Here is a 16654-nt window from a genome sequence, read left to right on the forward strand (position 1 = left end):
TTGACACAGATGGAATCAGCTCCTGGTGGAGGAAGAATCCTGAAAAATCTGGTCACCTGATCCATTGCATCTGGATTGAGTGTATTTTAACAGAAAGAAATTAAATGGTTTTATATAAAAAGAATGGCTTTATGTTTTTCCTTTGTTCTTTTACCTTTGCCCATGGCACCCGTAGGTACTGCATATTGCCTGACTCCTTGGAGCCACTTAGGACTAGACAGGCTGTTGACCTCTGCTCCAGTGTTCCCTCATACATCAATGGGATTATTGGTGTTTAGCATAATAGATAGCATTGGTGGCATCACCAATTCAATATTTGTCTTCCATCAGATGTCAGCAGCTGCAGCATATTACAGCCAATGTACACATCAAATCTACTTAGCATCTGAACATCAGGTGTTATCCCAGTTCCTTGCTGGCTTTGTTCCTAATGGTCCTCAGGGTAGTCTTGGTTTAGAAATACAGGACATTGTTAATGTAATAATAATACCTTTCATGTGAAGAAATATTAAAGTGATATTCAATTCAGCAAAGATGGAGAACTTACTATGTACCAAGTGGGCTGAACTTTTGGGATAGGGGTCAGGAAACAAGTGAGACCCAGTACCATAGCTCCTGGAGTTCACATCTAATGGGGAAAGCCAATTAGACAATGCTCCCCAGTGGGATGAATTTCAAAGGGGAGACCAAAGGAAGCGTGGGAATCTATAACAATGGGATTTAATCCAGGATGGAGGATCAGTGAAAGCAATTCTGAGGAAAAGAGATTTGAAATGTAATCATCCTTCATACAGAGTGCAGTGATTTTTTTTAAAATGGGGATAGAAGCAACACCATTGGAGTGCTCCCATTTCCACAAATAGCACCACCATCCATCCAAATATGAAGTCAGAAACCCAGGAGACTTTGTGTGGTAGACTTAATTTGGTGTCCTCCAGTGGACCACACCTAATATTCATGACCTTGTGTAGTCCCCTTTCTGACCCGGGCTGGCCTTGATCTTTAATCAATAGAATGTGGCAAAAACAGCAGCTCGCATTTTTGCACTTAGGGGAAACCAGCTTCCATTTAAGTCCCACCACCCTGAGACCACCAAGCTAACCACATGGAGAAGCCATGCAGAGGAGAACCAAACAACTGAGCTGGCAGCTAGAACTGAACCCAGACACAATCTGAGCCAAGCTGGTTGCCACCCACGCTGATGATCACAGCAGAAATGAGCTGCCCTGCCAAGCCTGGTTCAAACTGCAGAACCGTGAGCAAATAATACACTGGCTAATGTTTGTTTCTTTTTTTTTTTTGGCCGCACCGAGCGGTATGTGGGATCTTAGTTCCCAGACCAGGGATTGAACCCGCGCCCCCTGCATTGCAAGCACAGAGTCTTAACCACTGGACCGCCAGGGAAGTCCCCTGGCTACTGTTTTAAGCCATGACATTTTGTGGTAGTCTGCAGCAGTAGATAACCAAACACCTCGACTCCCTTTTCCCCATATCCCCTCCATCATTAAGTCCTATAAATTCTATTTCCAGAACATCCTAAATCCATCTTCTCTCTTCATCTCCTCTGATAACATCTGACTCCCAAATACCATCCACTTTGACAGAAACTACTGCAGTAGCTGCCTAAGTAGTCTCTGTGCATTTACTTAGGGCCATCTCCAATCTATACACCTTGCTGCAACCAGAGAGATCTTTTCAAGCATAAATTATAGCATATCACCCTCTTGTTTAAAATACTTCAGTACCTTTCTTTTGCCCCTGTAATAAAAAGCAGCAAAGTCTTCAGTATGGCCTAATACTTAAGGCTCTACCAGGTTTCTGGCCGCTACCCCTGCTTGTCCTGTACATCTTTTTCTTTTCTGCCATACTAGCCTTTTAGTTACTACACTATGCCAACCCTTTTGCCCGAGGGACTTTGTAAATACTGTTCCCTCTTTCTGGAAGCCTTTCCCATTCACTTGCCCCTGCCCCCTTTGCAAAGTGCCTCCTGGTTAACTTAATAGGTTTCATTCAGCTCAAACATCTCTTCCTCACACCTGACACCCCAGGCTGGGCTAAATCTCCTTTTAAATTACTCTCATTCCTCTCTTTCTTGTACCTCTCATAGCTATAATGCTATTTACTTGAATAGTGACTTAAATTGGGATTTATTTGGGTGTTTATTTGATTATTATCTGTCTCCCCCATTAGACCAAGTTCCAGTCTGGTTTTATCTGAACTGAACCTTGAAGGAAATGACATGTCACCTGTCAGGACTTCCTCTGGAAGTACAGCTCAAATTCTTTGAAACTACTCCCATCAAAAGGTAGGATGGGGCTTCCCTGGTGGCGCAGTGGTTGAGAGTCGCCTGCCGGTGCAGGGGACGCGGGTTCGTGCCCCGGACCGGGAGGATCCCGCGTGTCGCGGAGCGGCTGGGCCTGTGAGCCATGGCCGCTGGGCCTGCGCGTCTGGCGCCTGTGCTCCACAGGGGGAGAGGCCACAGCGGTGAGAGGCCCATGTGCCGCAAAGAAAAAAAAAAAGGTCGGATGTGTCCCCACTGCTTGAATACGGACTCTGTGGTTCCTTGACGAATAGGGTTGGGCAGAAATGACACTATGCCAGTTTTTAGGCCCAGGCCTTAAGAAAACTGGCATCTCTCATTTCGTCACTTTGTGGGTTTTCTTTGTTTTTTGTTTTGGAACCCAGGCCCCCGGCAGTGGAAGCACAGAGTCCTAACCACTGGACCACCAGGGTATTCCCTCCGTTTCATCACTTCGGATGCTTTCTTTTAAACCCAATCACCATGCTATTAGAAAGCCCAAGTGGCGCATGGTGAGGAACCAAGAACCTTGGTCCTGAGTCTCAGATGAGCTCCCAGCTGACCGCACCAACTTGCCAGTTATGTGAGTGAGCCGTCCTGGAAGTGGAACTTCTCATACCCTCACCCCCCAGCCCACTAACCATCCCAGGCAATACGACATAGAGCAGAAATAAGCTTTCACTATTGAACCCTGCCCAAAGTGAAGATTCCTGGCAAAGTGATTTTCTTAAGCTGTAAATTTTGGGTGGTTTGTTAATACAGCAGTAGATAACCAGAACATCAACCAGTATGACAAGCCTGTGCAGAAAGGCAGCACTTCCCAGGGCAGGATCACAAAGCTATCTGTGATGTCATGTTATCCTGAGCTTTGCTGAGCCCCAGCTGGCTAAGAACCTGTAGTTTTTGTTGACATAGAGTGGGAGTCCGTGGCAATCCCCAACCAGGGTGAGCGTCCCTCATGTCCATGCTAGTATGCAGGGTGCAGACCTGGATCCAGGGTTCTCTCTTTGCTCATAACTTCCCATCCTCAGGAACTGGCTGCTGGAGCCTTTTAGGGTTTTGCCCTAAATGTGGAGGGCAGCTGGCGGAGGTGAATGTTGAGTGGCAAGGGAACATCAAGCAGCACCTCCTAAAAGACCCTAGAGAGGGGACAGAGTTCGTGGGGAGATTCAGTGATTGCTGCCCCAGAGCAATGTGCAGCTTTGTCCAGGGTAATTCAAAGGAGCATTCGCATTTGAAAGACAAAGTTCCTAGAGGTCTCTGTCCTGAGGCACATAAACCACAGAGCATCCTATAGTCCCATGATATCCAATACAGTAGCCACTAGCCAAATATGGCTATTTAAATTTATTTATTTGTTTGTTTGTTTGTTTGTTTGTTTATGACTGCGTTTGGTCTTTATTGGTGTGCCTGGGCTTTCTCTAGTTGCAGTGAGCGGGGGCTACTCTTCCTTGCGGAGCATGGGCTCTAGGCACACAGGCTTCAGTAGTTGCAGCACGTGAGCCATTGTGGCTCACGGGCTCTAGAGCCCAGGCTCAGTAGTTGTGGTGCATGGGCTTAGTTGCTCCGTGCATGTGGGATCTTCCCAGACCAGTGTTCGAACCCGTGTCCCCTGCATTGGCAGGTGGATTCTTAACCTTTGCGCCACCAGGGAAGTCCCTGGCTATTTAAATTTAAATTTTAATTGGAATTTTAAAAAAATTTAAAAAGCAATTCCTCAGTCACCTGAGCTACATTTCAAGTACTGCTGAGCCACGTGAGGCTACTGGCTGCTGGTACTGGACAGTGCAGAACATTTCCATCAGAAAAATTCTGTTGGACTCTACAGCTCTAGGCCCTTAAAAATTGATCAACAGAGGTGGCCTTACCCTCAAGGACATGAGAACAGACACAATAAAAAAGGAAAGTTAAAACAAGGGCTATCACTGGGAGAGCCACAGGAATGGCCATGTTTGTCAGGTCACAACATCCAGCCAAAAAGAGGCACCTAAGCAGCTAAGGAGAGCAGCCTAAGTGGCTTACCTGAAATTTCAACTTCCCTTTGTGGTCATCGACAACATTTTTTCCAAACTCCTTCTTTTTTTTTTTTTTTTTCCTGTACGCGGGCCTCTCACTGCTGTGGCCTCTCCCGTTGTGGAGCACAGGCTCCAGATGCGCAGGCTCAGCGGCCATGGCTCACGGGCCCAGCCACTCCGCGGCATGTGGGATCTTCCCGGACCGGGGCATGAACCCGTGTCCCCTGCATCGGCAGGCAGACTCTCAACCACTGCGCCACCAGGGAAGCCCCAAACTCCTTCTTAATATAGTCATTTCCTACTTGGGGGTTTCAAATTCCATAACTTCAGAATCCACTATGTTCAACCAAAATGCATCACAACATTATGGTTAAGAACATGGACCCTGGAATCAGACTGCCTCTGTCCAAACCCTGTTCCAAGGCTCACTAGCTTGGGTGACCTTGGCTTATTGGGTTATTCATTCTCATAGAACCTGCATTTTCTCATCTGTAAAATGTGGACATTAGAACCTACTTCACGAGGTTATTGTGAAGATCACATGAAATAACACTAATAAGGCATAATGGTGTCATGAAATAGTGAATACTCGATAAATATTAGCTCTGGTAATAGCTAATATCTAATAGCCTGAGCATAATCTTATTTGGGTTTCAAAACAAGCCCTCAATGAGGATTGGTGGGGATGTGTGATCACCTTATCCTTCCCTGCCTCCATTTTACAAGTCTCCTTCATGCCTGACTTCAGTTCTAATATATTCAGGCTCTTCAGGCTGCCCAGAGCCTGGTACCAGAATGTGAGGACTCTTATCTTGGGTGAAGCCACTCTCCTTTTCTATTCTTGAGCTTCCCTTCATTGCTTAGGCTCAGGCCCCCTAAATACTAAGTGTGTTCCTAGGAGGAATAAAGATCACAGGAGGCTGGAGTCTCATACTATGGGGGAAATTTAGAGATTAGAGTGGAATAAAGAGACATGTGAAGCTAAATATACAGGGGTTGTCTCAGCTGACCCTTGCTTCAGGGTCTTGCAGTTTAATGGGCCCTGGGAGAAGGGTGAGGGCTGGTGTGTGAGTGTTGCCTGCCCCTCGGCCCTTACAGTAAGTATAAGCCGGGCCCTGCCCGCTCCTCAGGACTGCCTGAGAAACATATCATATAATAGATGTGCAAATTCCCTATAAACTTAAATTACTAACAGTGTTGGAAGTTCTCTTCCCCAGTCGGCTCCTCTAAGAGAGCGGCTCCTTTAAGAGGCGGGCCCCATCCCTGCTAACAAAGGAAGTCCCCGCCCCTGGTTGCCAGGGTGCTTTGTGGCGTCTCATTCTCATTGGTGGGCGTCAGCGGGGAGGCAAGCCGCGGCAGCCATTTCCAACGAGCTGGCGGGGGCGAAAGATGGCGACGCCCGTCGGGTGGTCGCGGGGCGGGTCAGGATCAGTGTGTCTCGCCTTCGATCAACTGCGGGACGTGATTGAGTCTCAGGAGGAACTGATCCACCATCTGAGGAACGTGGTACGCAACCAGAAGAGCTGGGGGATGCCGGACTGGACGCCTAAGTGGTGGGGGCGGGGCCAGACCCTGTCCCGATGCCAGGGGCGGGCCGATAGCACATTGCCAATGGCGTCATCACGAGGAGGCGGGGCCCAGATGTGTTCCGGCTGATAGAGGTGGAGCCAAAAGGGGGCAGTGTCTCGTGAATATTTACCGGGGAATTTTAGTCAAAGCCAAGTTGTTTCCTACTCTCTTTGACTGGTTGTGCAGGGCCTGATAGATATGCCCATCTATTCACTGAGCTTTAGTTTCCCCATTTCTTTTTTTTTTTTTTTTTTTGGCCTCGCCACATGGCTTGCGGGATCTTAGTTCCCTGACCAGGGATCCAACCCCGGCCTCTCGCAGTGAAAGCTGGAGTACTAACCACTGGACCGCCAGGGAATTCCCAATTTCCTCATTTCTAATTGAAGATGACTTCACTGACTTGCCAAGGCCTTTGTGTGCAGAGTAACTATAACATCCTTCCTATTATGGAATCCCCTCCCCATGATGAGTGCATTAAGCACAGAATTGGCTCTTCACATGTTGACTTAAAGGCTTCCAACCCCTTTATGTCCCTTTGCTTTTGCTTTTTTGATCAAACCCCCGTTCATGGGTGCAAAGCATTGGAGCCACAGATTACATGGACAGGCATGGTAAAATCCTGGCCAACTGGAGTTCATAGTTTTTCTGTTTTGTTTTTTATCTGGGTAAGAAGGTGGGGACACATAAAACTGACTTCACATCTATTTCTTTAACGGTAGTATGCAGCTCTGGACACTGAATTACCTGCATACCTTTAGGTACCCAGGTCTTTCTGTTGGCAGCTGGCCTTTGCATGTGTGTTCTCACTGTCTGGAACACTTTTCTTTTCCATCCTCTTCTTCTGGCCCACCCCTATTTAGCAGTCAGATATCAGGTTGACATCCCCTTCCCTTGAAGCTGTTCTGACCCTTCCCCAGGCCGGGTCAGGGGCCTCCTCTGGGAACCTCCATCATAGCACACACCATGTTAGAAGTGGTGGCCATGGGCTGTCTTATCCACGAGACTTCTTGCTCCTTGAGGGCAGGATGTAGAGCTGAGCATCAGTGAATCTTGTGGAATGAACTCTCCTTTCCCTGGGCCCCAGTGTCATCCTAGGTGCCCTGGGCATCCCATTATCTATCCTCAGTCCTGGTCCCTAGAGAAACCCCTACCACCCCAGCCCCTTCCTGAGCCAGGCTCTGTTGCAGATGATTCTCCAGGACGAAAATTTTGTCAGTAAAGAAGAGTTCCAGGCAGTGGAGAAAAAGCTGGTGGTAAGTGATGGCCTCTGTCAGCTTCCCCCATTTCCCAGGATCCCTGTGATTGGGTAGAGTCATTGAGTATTAGCCTCTGAGAGCCTCCAGCCCCAATAGTAAGGACAGAATCTTCCTGTACCCTGGCTTCTATGTGCCCTTCTGAGAAAGGGGGCTGGTTAAGGGAGCCTAGGAGACCCAGCGTGGCTTGGGGTAATGAGGTCACTACTGCTGCCCCTGCAGGAAGAGAAAGCTGCCCATGCCAAGACCAAGGTTCTCCTGGCCAAGGAAGAGGAGAAGTTGCAGTTTGCCCTCGGAGAGGTAGAGGTGCTGTCTAAACAGCTGGAGAAAGAGAAGGTGGCCTTTGAAAAGGCGTGAGTGGGCCTTGGTAGTGGGGGAACGGTTGGGGGTTCCATCTGCCCATCAGCCTTCCCACCCTTTCTTATCTTCTCCACTCAGGCTCTCCAGTGTCAAGAGCAGAGCCCTGCAGGAGTCCAGCAAGAAGGACCAGCTCATCACCAAGTGCAATGGTAGGCGGGAGGCCCGCACTCCCTCCCATGCTTACATGCGTGGGCTCTTCCCTAACAGCCCAGTGCCTGTGTCCAGAGCAGGGTTTCACCCCAACTTCTGTCCCTGGCTGAGGATACATGCAAGCCCAGGTGGGCCACACCTTTGCAAAGGCCTTCAGCGAGCAGGCAGGCCACGGAAATGAGGGAAGTAGTTGGTGTACGGTATTCCTCATGGCCATAAAGGAATGGGCTCGCTCCCATTTTTCTTGAAACATATGACCTTCTTAGTCCACCTTTTTGTTTTCCCACTTTTGGTGACTATTAGTAATAGTGTACTTTACTTATAACTCTGTTAGCAGAGTAACAACGGGGCAAGCACAGTGCTGTGTGGAAGCTGACCCTTAGTTTCAGTGTTGGGGACCCAATAGGAGGAGTGGGGACTGTGGTAATGTGGAGAACCATGCCCCCTCTCAAGGGCCTAGCACCTCTGCTGTGGGAATAGGGGCCCAGTACTGTCAGATCTTTAAAAAAGAAACTGGAAACCACATTTTAATGGAAGCGTTTCTGACTTTTTAGTGTTGGCAACTGATTTAGAAATTTTTAAAGTATTGTATGGGCCAAGGAAAATATGTCTGTGGGCCGTTAGGTTTCAACTCTGCTCTATGCAGATGCCTGTGGCCACTTGTTGGCCCAGTTGGTGCCCTGAGTTGTGGGGCACTTTCAGTGAGCTACCCAGTGTCCTGAGACCTTAGGACCCCCTTTCATTTTCCCAGAATGCTAAACTCCCCTTACCTAGTTTAAGAAGTAGATGTAAATTCCATATACAACATTTCCTTCATTCACTGCAGCATTCATTTTGAGTAGGCCAGAATTCAAGCCCAAAAGAGGTTCAGTGTCTCTCCTGATGGGACCCCACCTGGAGCCTTGGGCACCCCCTACCCACCAATGCAGCCTTCTCTCTCCCCTGGTGAGTACTGTCACTGGAAAGATGCCAGCAGGCTGCCATCTTGATCTGGCCAAGTGGGCTAACAAGCCTCATGGTTGTTTGATCAAGAGCTCCTGTTAGGGCTTCCCTGGTGGTGCAGTGGTTAAGAATCTGCCTGCCAGTGCAGGGGACACGGGTTCGAGTCCTGGTCCGGGAAGATCCCACATGCCGCAGAGCAACTAAGCCTGTGCGCCACAACTACTGAGCCTGCGCTCTAGAGCCCGCAAGCCACAACTACTGAGCCCGCGTGCCTAGAGTCCGTGCTTCGCAACAGGAGAGGCCACCGCAATGAGAAGCCCACACACCGCAACAAAGAGTAGCCCCCGCTCACCGCAACTAGAGAAAAGCCCGCACGCAGCAACGAAGACCCAACGCAGCCAAAAATAAAATAAAATAAATAAATAAATTTTAAAAAAGAGCTCCTGTTAGGACCTCCTGGAGCCCAACAGGCAGTCAGTGCCTCCATACCCAAGGATGTTGGTCTCCTAGTCCTTCCCCTTTCCCTGGACATCCCCCCACTTCCCTAAAAGGAACCTAGGGTTCTTTCCTGGTGCTGCTAGAGGCCCTTCCTCTACGACATTTCCTAGAGATCAGCCAGGGCCTCGGGGGCTCTGCGTCTGCTTGTGGAATGTGTGTGAGTCACGGGGAGGAGCCTGGCTGCCTCCCCCAAGAATGTTCTGAACTCCTCCAGTAGGGCATAAGCCCTCACCTGAGGAGATCTGGTGACCTGAGCTACCCCCTGGCCTGTCTCCCACCCCCGCTACCTCCCTTTGCATGGTTCCAGTTTTACACTTACATAGTTCCTTATTCTTCTCAAAACGCTTTTCTAACCATTCTCTCATTGGGTGCCATTTATTCTAAATTTAGCTCTCATTTATTTTAAAAGATTCAAACACACTTATGGTGCTTTTTTCCCATAAGAACTTCACAAGCAATCAGTTTGGATTCACTGGATGACCTGAGGAAGGAGGTTCAATAGTCCTGGTCCTGTGACCCAGCGAGCCCATGTTTTCATTCTTTCCCTTCACCCATGTCTCTCTGTAACGTGTGCCTTAACTTTTTATCAGATCTTATCTTTTGAAACCTTCACTGCTTCAGTATATCTGCATTTTCAGAGCTTATGTTCTAGTTAATCTTTCTCCAGCCTTTAAAAGCAGTAGGATTTTCTTCCTTTGAGAATCAGAATTTTCCAGGACTCCCTGAGGGACATTATGTAAATGAAGCAACCCCAGATCCCTACAGCCTCACTGGATTTTAACCCAAGACACAAAATTTACGCTTGCTTCTAATGCGCACTTAATCTGGGGGTAAGCTTTGCCACCACTATCTCCCTGGGTCCTCCCCACCCGCCCTGTGGAATAGGGATCCTGTCTTCTCCCCTGAAGCCCTAACACAGGGCTGGGCATCCAGCTGGTCCTCAGTAGGTCTGGTTGGATTGAAATGACTGAATTAGGTGATGTTTCTAAGACCTAAAGGCCCAGGGGACATCCTGTTCATTCCACAAAAAAAAGTATTGTACATCTAGTATGTGCCAGGTACTATTTTAGGCCTTAGGGCTAAAGCCGTGAATAAAACAAAAAATCCTTGTCCTTGTGGACCTTATATCCTAGTAGAGGAAAAGACAAATGAGCAAAATGTATGGTCTGTGAGATATAAGTGCTAAGAAGGAAAATAAAGCAGGAAAAGGGGATAGGAAGTATTGGGAAGGGTTGTGATTTTAGACTAGGAAGGGTCTCGCCAAGGAGGTGATATCTGTAAAGAGCTGCAGGAGTTGAGGGCAGGAGCCATTCATCCTCCTGCTTTTGGGCAGGGCTGACCATCTCTCTCCAAGGGCCCTTGCCTGCCCTCATGTGAGCTACCTGGTCCAGAATAGAACTGTAAAGTCACTGACACATTCATCAAGATGTTGTGCCCTCCACTCCCACCCCATCATGACTCCATAATAAACTCATTCTTATGAAGGCATTAGCAACTACTGTTGGACAGCCCCTGGGTGGGGGGAGCCAAGTTCTGAAAAGACCCCTGAGGGAATGCCTTATTTCAGGAAGGAGCTCATGGGATGGGAACCACTCCTCCTGCCTGCCTCTCTCCCCCACAGAAATTGAGTCTCACGTTATAAAGCAAGAAGATATACTTAATGGCAAAGAGAATGAGATTAAGGAGTTGCAGCAAGTTATCAGCCAGCAGAAAGAGATTTTCAGGTGAGGGGTCCGGGCCAGGCTGGGGGTTGTTGATGGAAGTGGGGAGCCAGACCTCTGGTCCCTACCCTTGGGCTGTCCCCAGCCCATGCCCAGCCGGCTCCGTTGCAGGAATCACATGTCTGACTTCTGGATCCAGAAGCAGCAGGAGAACTACATGGCCCAGGTGCTGGACCAGAAGCATAAGAAAGCCTTGGGGATGCGTCAGACCTGGAGCCGCCAGCGTTCCAAGGAAAAATAAAATGGTCGTCTCCTTCCTGTTATCTGGCTGTAATGCCCAACCTCTGCCTCCTCTGCTGTGGTGGTCCCCATCCTGACCCTTCCGATCCCTGCGGGTACCTCCCTCAGGCCTCACAGTGGCCTGGACCCCAGGGAAGAGGTAGGGTGAAAGGCAAAAGACACTCTCCTTCCTTCTTCCCTGCCTGCCTTTTGGACCCCCACCTGCCAGGCCACTGCTGTGTTCAGAATGGATGCTCCTCGAGTCTCCAGCCCCTGCTACTCCCCTCCCTTCCTCCTTTGGGTAGTAGTGGGGGCCCATGGGGGTATGGGGTTGTAGCCTAGGGAAGGACTACTTGGTTGTCTAGTAGGCACTGTCCCTTCTTACTCCTGGTATTAAACTCCTTCCTACATAAACCACCCTGGTTACCCCAGTGCCCTGGTAAATTTAACTCTCCCAACTTGAAGGGCTATCTGTGTATGTGTTGTGTATGTGTCTGTGAGAAGCCCCGACTGGAGAGTTCAAAGATGGTGGGTTCCAGGACCACAGTGAATTTGGGAAATCAGTTTCCATCACATAACAACGCTGTACCTGTGAATCACATTTGCATCTTCTTACACATCTCCCAAACAGAAGCTTATTAGTCTGCACAAATGGAGGAAGGGGAAAGGACAATGCTGTGTTGTGTGTTCTTCTTCTGCTATGTCTATTTTTAAGGTGGGATAACTGTGTGAAGGGGCTATGACGTGCTCAAGTTGCATATGCAGGGCTGGATGTAATGGACAGGCTGGATCCTCTCAGAAGCCATCACTAATGTGCCCTAGGTGATCAAGGGGACACACCAGGCAGGGGTCCCACTCAAGGGAGGCTGAGTCAGATTTGTCAAGTCTAGCCTTTCCTGGCTCAATGTGAGAATGAATGCGTAGGAGGGGCCAGTGCTCTTGCTCCAGGGCCAGCTGGGGCCTGAGTCATAGCAGGACCTTGAAGCCAGAAGTTTAAGGGCAAGTGGTGCCCATTGTCATTGTCCCAAGAGAGTGACAGGTGGTGGCTGCTTCCCCATCAGCACTTGTCCCCAGGGCAAGTCCTGAGGTGGCAGGGGCTGGAATGAGGGCCTTGTGAGTGCATGGGGGAGCACAGAGCTATTCTTGCCTCAGAGGGGCTTTAGAGAAGGGACCACAGCTACCCCAGAGTTTCCTAAGAGATGCCACATCAGCATCCGGGACTTGTTCTGGCAGCCTGAAAAGCTAGAACTGTCCCCTCCAGCCTAGGTTTCCACTAAGGGCAGTGGGTCCAGCCAGGGACAGCAGTTTTTTGAGGCCCCAGTACAACTTTTGGAGTCGGGGGGAGCGGAGCCCTCCAAGCCATGCTCCTCTATCAAAGGTGAGGAGGGAATGCACCCTTATGAGCTCTAGCGACAGACTATGGGAGGGCCAGGGAGGAGGGTGCACTGCAGTGATGGGAAGACGCGGGGGACTGACATAAAGATGAAATTGTTAGCAAGACCTGAGTTGTCTGGTCTCCTGGCTCACACTCTGATCCACATGCCATAGTGCTTGATCTCAGGCAGGTCGCTGCTTAGCCTCCGTTCTGTCACCTGTGATGGATGAGTGGAGTTGGGCCTAGCTCCTGCGTACAAGTTGGATGCCTGCCCTCCCCTCCCCTTCCCGTCAACCAAAGCCTGGAATACCACCCCAGGCTCTCCGGCCGCGCCGGAGAAGGGGTCTGGGAGGGTAGGACCCAGGGCCCAGTTCTCTCCGGCTGCCTACGCCGCCGTCTCGGGAGCGGACGCGGCCGCTTTAAGGCGCGGTGACCCCACGGCACCCGCGGGCGGGGCGGGGACAGTGCGGGCGTCGCGGCACCAGCGGAGGCGAACGCCAGGGAGAGAGTGCGCGGCGTCCGGCCCCAGCATGCTGACCGCGTTCGCCCCGCCAACCCTGCCCGGGCTCCCAGGGCGGCTGCCCGCGGCCCCCGCGCGGCGCCAGGACTCCTCCAGTTCGTCAGGCTCCTACCACACGGCTCCGGGTTCTCCAGAGCCCCCGGACGTTGGGCCGGACGCGGAGGGCAGGGCGAATTGGCCCACGGTGGCCCCTGTGCTGGGGGAGGGCGCGCAGCCTCGCCTGTCCGTCAGCGCCCAGAATAGCCGCCAGCAGCTCGGGCCCAGCTCGGGTTTCCCGCGAGGCCCGGCCTCGGGCCCTCGGCCACCCCAGCCCCAGCTGCGCATGCTGCCGTCGGGGGAGATGGAAGTCATCTTCGGCGCCGGGCCCCTGTTCAGCCGTTCTGACGCAGAGGATAGCGAGGTGCAACAGCTCACGACGCAGGCCTTCCGCACCCTCTCTCCGCCCGGCTCCGCGTCTCCCATCCCTGCCGAACCGCAGCCCCAGGGCCCCGACGGTGGCTCCCGCTGGGCCACCTACCTGCAGCTGCGACCCCGCGGGCCGAGTCCTGCCACCCCAGCGCAGTTCGAGTGTGTGGAGGTGGCGCTGGAGGAGCGTGCCGCGCCTGCCAGGCCCCGGACGGTGCCCAAACGTCAGATCGAGCTGCGACCCCGGCCCCGGAGTCCCCCGCGGGAGGCCAGCGCGCCGCCCCCGCGACTGTTCCTGCGCACCGGCTCCCTGGACGAGTCTCTGGGCCGCCTGCAGGCTGCCGCGGACCTCGTGCAGACGGCGCTGGCCAGAAAACTGAGCCCCGCGACCCCTGCCCCAAGCAGCGCCACCTTCGGACCCACGTTTCCGCCAGAGCCTGCGGCCCCGGAAACGCCCCGCAGTACTCGAGTGGCCCTGAAAGAGGCCAGGTCTCGGCCACCTCGTGTGCATTATAGTTCAGCCCCCGCCAGGGCCCCACGACCGTGGCCTAGCCTCCGTGAGCGCGCAATTCGGCGCGACAAGCCCGCGCCCGGGACCGAGCCGCTGGGTCCAGTTAGTTCCAGCATCTTTCTGCAGTCTGGGGAGAAGATCCAGGAGGCGCACCACCAGGAACCCAAGACTCGGTTCCCGCGAGAGACTCCGGATCGAACCGTCCTGAAGGCACAGAGTCCGTCTTCCCAGTCTAGGGCCCCCCGGGAGGTTTCGAGTAAGGCTGTGAGACCGAGGAGCCCATCCCCACTGTGGCAAGCCCCAAATGGGACCGTGCGGGGTCCTCGCTGCTCCTCGCCCCAGAACCTGTCCCCGTGGAATAGGGCTATCCGGAAGGTGAGTGGCCCGTCGCTCCCCGAGGCATCCTCCGCATGGGGAAATCAGGATGCTGCTGTCACGGAAACTGTCAGCAGAAAGAGCCCTTCCCCTCCGACCCTTTCCCAGTGGAATCGGGGTGTTGCCAGTGCAAGAAGCCCATCCCCCGAAGCTCCTTCCTCGTGGGAGGTTCCGCATCCGGCAGTTGGGGATACAGTTGAGGGGAGTAGGAGCCCGTCCCCGCCAAACTTGTCCTCATGGGAGACTCCAGATCGTCCTACTGGGACGTGGAGCCCATCGCCCCAAGAGACGTGGGACTCCACGGTGCAGAGCTCAGCGGTAGTGTCTACGCGGGAAGCTATGAATGGCGTAGCCCAGGAGGAACTGGTGCCACCCACGCCATCTGCACCCGGGACTCCAGAGCTAACAGAGGCGCAGAGTCCGTCCACGCGGGAGATGCCGGATCTTGCCTTCCGAGGCAGCCAGCTGTCGCCAGCGGTGGCTGCACCCCAGCTGCCCCTCAGTCGCCTCGTGGGCACCCTGGATGCCGACGCGCGCCCGGAAGCCTTGGGCTCTGGAGAAGCGGCCTCGGGACGCCCGCGCGTGGCCATTCCGCGGCCCCGCGACGTGCGCAAGATGGTGAAGACCACATACGCGCCAAGCTTCCCGGCAAGCACCCCAGGCTCAGGGCTGCCTGCGCCTCCTGCGGAACCCCGCGGGGAGGAAGGCGGCGCATCCAAGACACAAGAGCTTCAGGCGCTGGGGGCCCCCGCCCCGGCTCACTACACTTCCGTTTTTCTCAAGGACTTTCTGCCGGTCGTGTCACACCCCTACGAGACCCCAGAGCCAACCGCAGACACAGTCCCCCGGGACGTTACGCAGCCCAACGGGGTCCTGCGGCGGAGGGCAGAGAACAGCACGGCGAAACCCTTCGCGCGCACTGAGATCCGCCTGCCTGGTGCCTTGGCCTTAGGCCGCCGGCCGGAGGGAACCCAGGGAGTCGTGGTGCGCGGTCCTGGCGGAAAGAACAGGGATGCAGAGCCCCAGCGCCTGGTCCCCGACGACAAGGGTCGTACCAGCCCTCTAGGCGGCGCTCGCACCTCACCCCAGAAGTCGCCGATAGGGCCGGCAGGGACCCAACCTCCCGGACCGCCCCGCCCCAGCTCCCCGCAGGCGTACCCTAGCTCGAGCCCTGGAATAGCACCGAAACAGAAGACGCCACCTATGGCCCCTGAGCCCGCGGTTGCGGTCCAGTCGCCCCTCCCGCGGGAGCCCCAAGCGTCCGCTGGCAGAGCGGCCCCGCCCCAGGCCCGCGCCGCCTCGGCGCCTCCCATGGACCGGTCCCCGGAAGGCCCCTCCCAGGGGGCGCGCAGGCCGCCCGGGGCCGCGCACCCGGGCAAGGTCCTGGTGGACCCAGAGAGCGGCCGCTACTACTTTGTGGAGGCGTCGAGGCAGCCTCGGCTGCGGCTGCTCTTCGACCCCGAAAGCGGGCAGTACGTGGAGGTGCTGCTGCCACCCTCGCCCTCGGTACCACCCCGCCGCGTCTACACCCCGCTGGCCCTGGGCCCCGGCCTCTACCCGCCGGCCTATGGGCCTATCCCTGGCCTCTCACTGCCACCATCCCCGGGCCCGCCGGCCTTCAGCGGCCCCCAGCTACCCTGGGCCTCCGAGGCGGGGCCCCTGGACGGGATGTACTACCTGCCAGTGAGCGGGACCCCCAGCCCCGCGCCTCCTCTGCTCCTCTGTGCTCCACCCTCCAGCTTGGGTCCCGCCCAGCCGAGCAAGGGCTCCTTGTTCCCCGTGTGAGGCCCCAGGGCCTGATCCCCATGGTGTTGGGACCCATTAATGGCCTTGGAGGTTCTGGCATCCAGTCCTGTGCCCTCTTTTCCTTCTATCACCTCTTTCTTTTACCCATCTCATGCAGTCTTCAGACCAGAAGTTACCTTCAGAGTGCTTATCTGAGACCCCCAGCGTTGATGGAGCTGGAGCTCAGGAAATGGCTGCCTGTTTCCTCCCCCCGACAAAATCGTATACCCCTTTCCCAAGCATTCCCAGAGTGTGGTGTGTTGGGGGGCTGTGTGTGTGTGTGTTGTGGGATGAAAAAAATGCAGAACGTGAGAGTTGTGAGTTAAGTTTTATTTGGGGCAAAATGAAAACTATAAGCCTGGGAGACAGCCTCTCAGCACTGAGGAACTGCTCCGAAGAGGTAAGTGGGGGAAGTCAGTGTATATGTGGGTTTGGTGAAGGAGGACACAGGCAATCAAGACCACATTTTGGCAGAAGGTTGCTGCTAGTCACAAGGAGCAGATGTCCATTAATGATTTTAGTGCTTTTCTAGTTTTGAGAAGATGCAAGAAATTGGGCTCATAAAATCTTCTCCTGAAAATATCTGACTATCTAAAGGCCTTTTCTGCCAGTTTTTCCCAGAGCGCAGAGGGCCTCATTCCTGATCTCTGCCCAGAA

General features: G+C 53.4%; 2 protein-coding genes across 2 annotated transcripts; both read left to right on the top strand.

The window, feature by feature from the left end:
- Positions 1-5697: 5697 nt before the first annotated feature.
- SPATA24 (spermatogenesis associated 24) lies at positions 5698-11048 on the top strand (the record flags this gene model as incomplete). Its single annotated transcript, XM_079703379.1, has 6 exons — positions 5698-5820; positions 7071-7136; positions 7359-7489; positions 7575-7645; positions 10708-10810; positions 10919-11048. Exons 1-6 carry the CDS (start codon positions 5704-5706, stop codon positions 11046-11048), a joined length of 618 nt encoding a protein of 205 aa, XP_079559505.1. The 5' UTR covers positions 5698-5703.
- Positions 11049-12931: 1883 nt separating this feature from the next.
- Positions 12932-15997, top strand: PROB1 (proline rich basic protein 1; the record flags this gene model as incomplete). The annotated part of the gene is made up of 1 exon (XM_079703364.1): positions 12932-15997. The coding sequence occupies one exon, from the start codon at positions 12932-12934 to the stop codon at positions 15995-15997; it is 3066 nt and encodes a 1021-aa protein (XP_079559490.1).
- Positions 15998-16654: the final 657 nt, after the last annotated feature.

The sequence above is a fragment of the Hyperoodon ampullatus genome (genome assembly GCF_949752795.1).
Source record: "Hyperoodon ampullatus genome assembly, chromosome: 4".
NCBI classification, from domain to species: Eukaryota; Metazoa; Chordata; class Mammalia; order Artiodactyla; family Ziphiidae; genus Hyperoodon; species Hyperoodon ampullatus.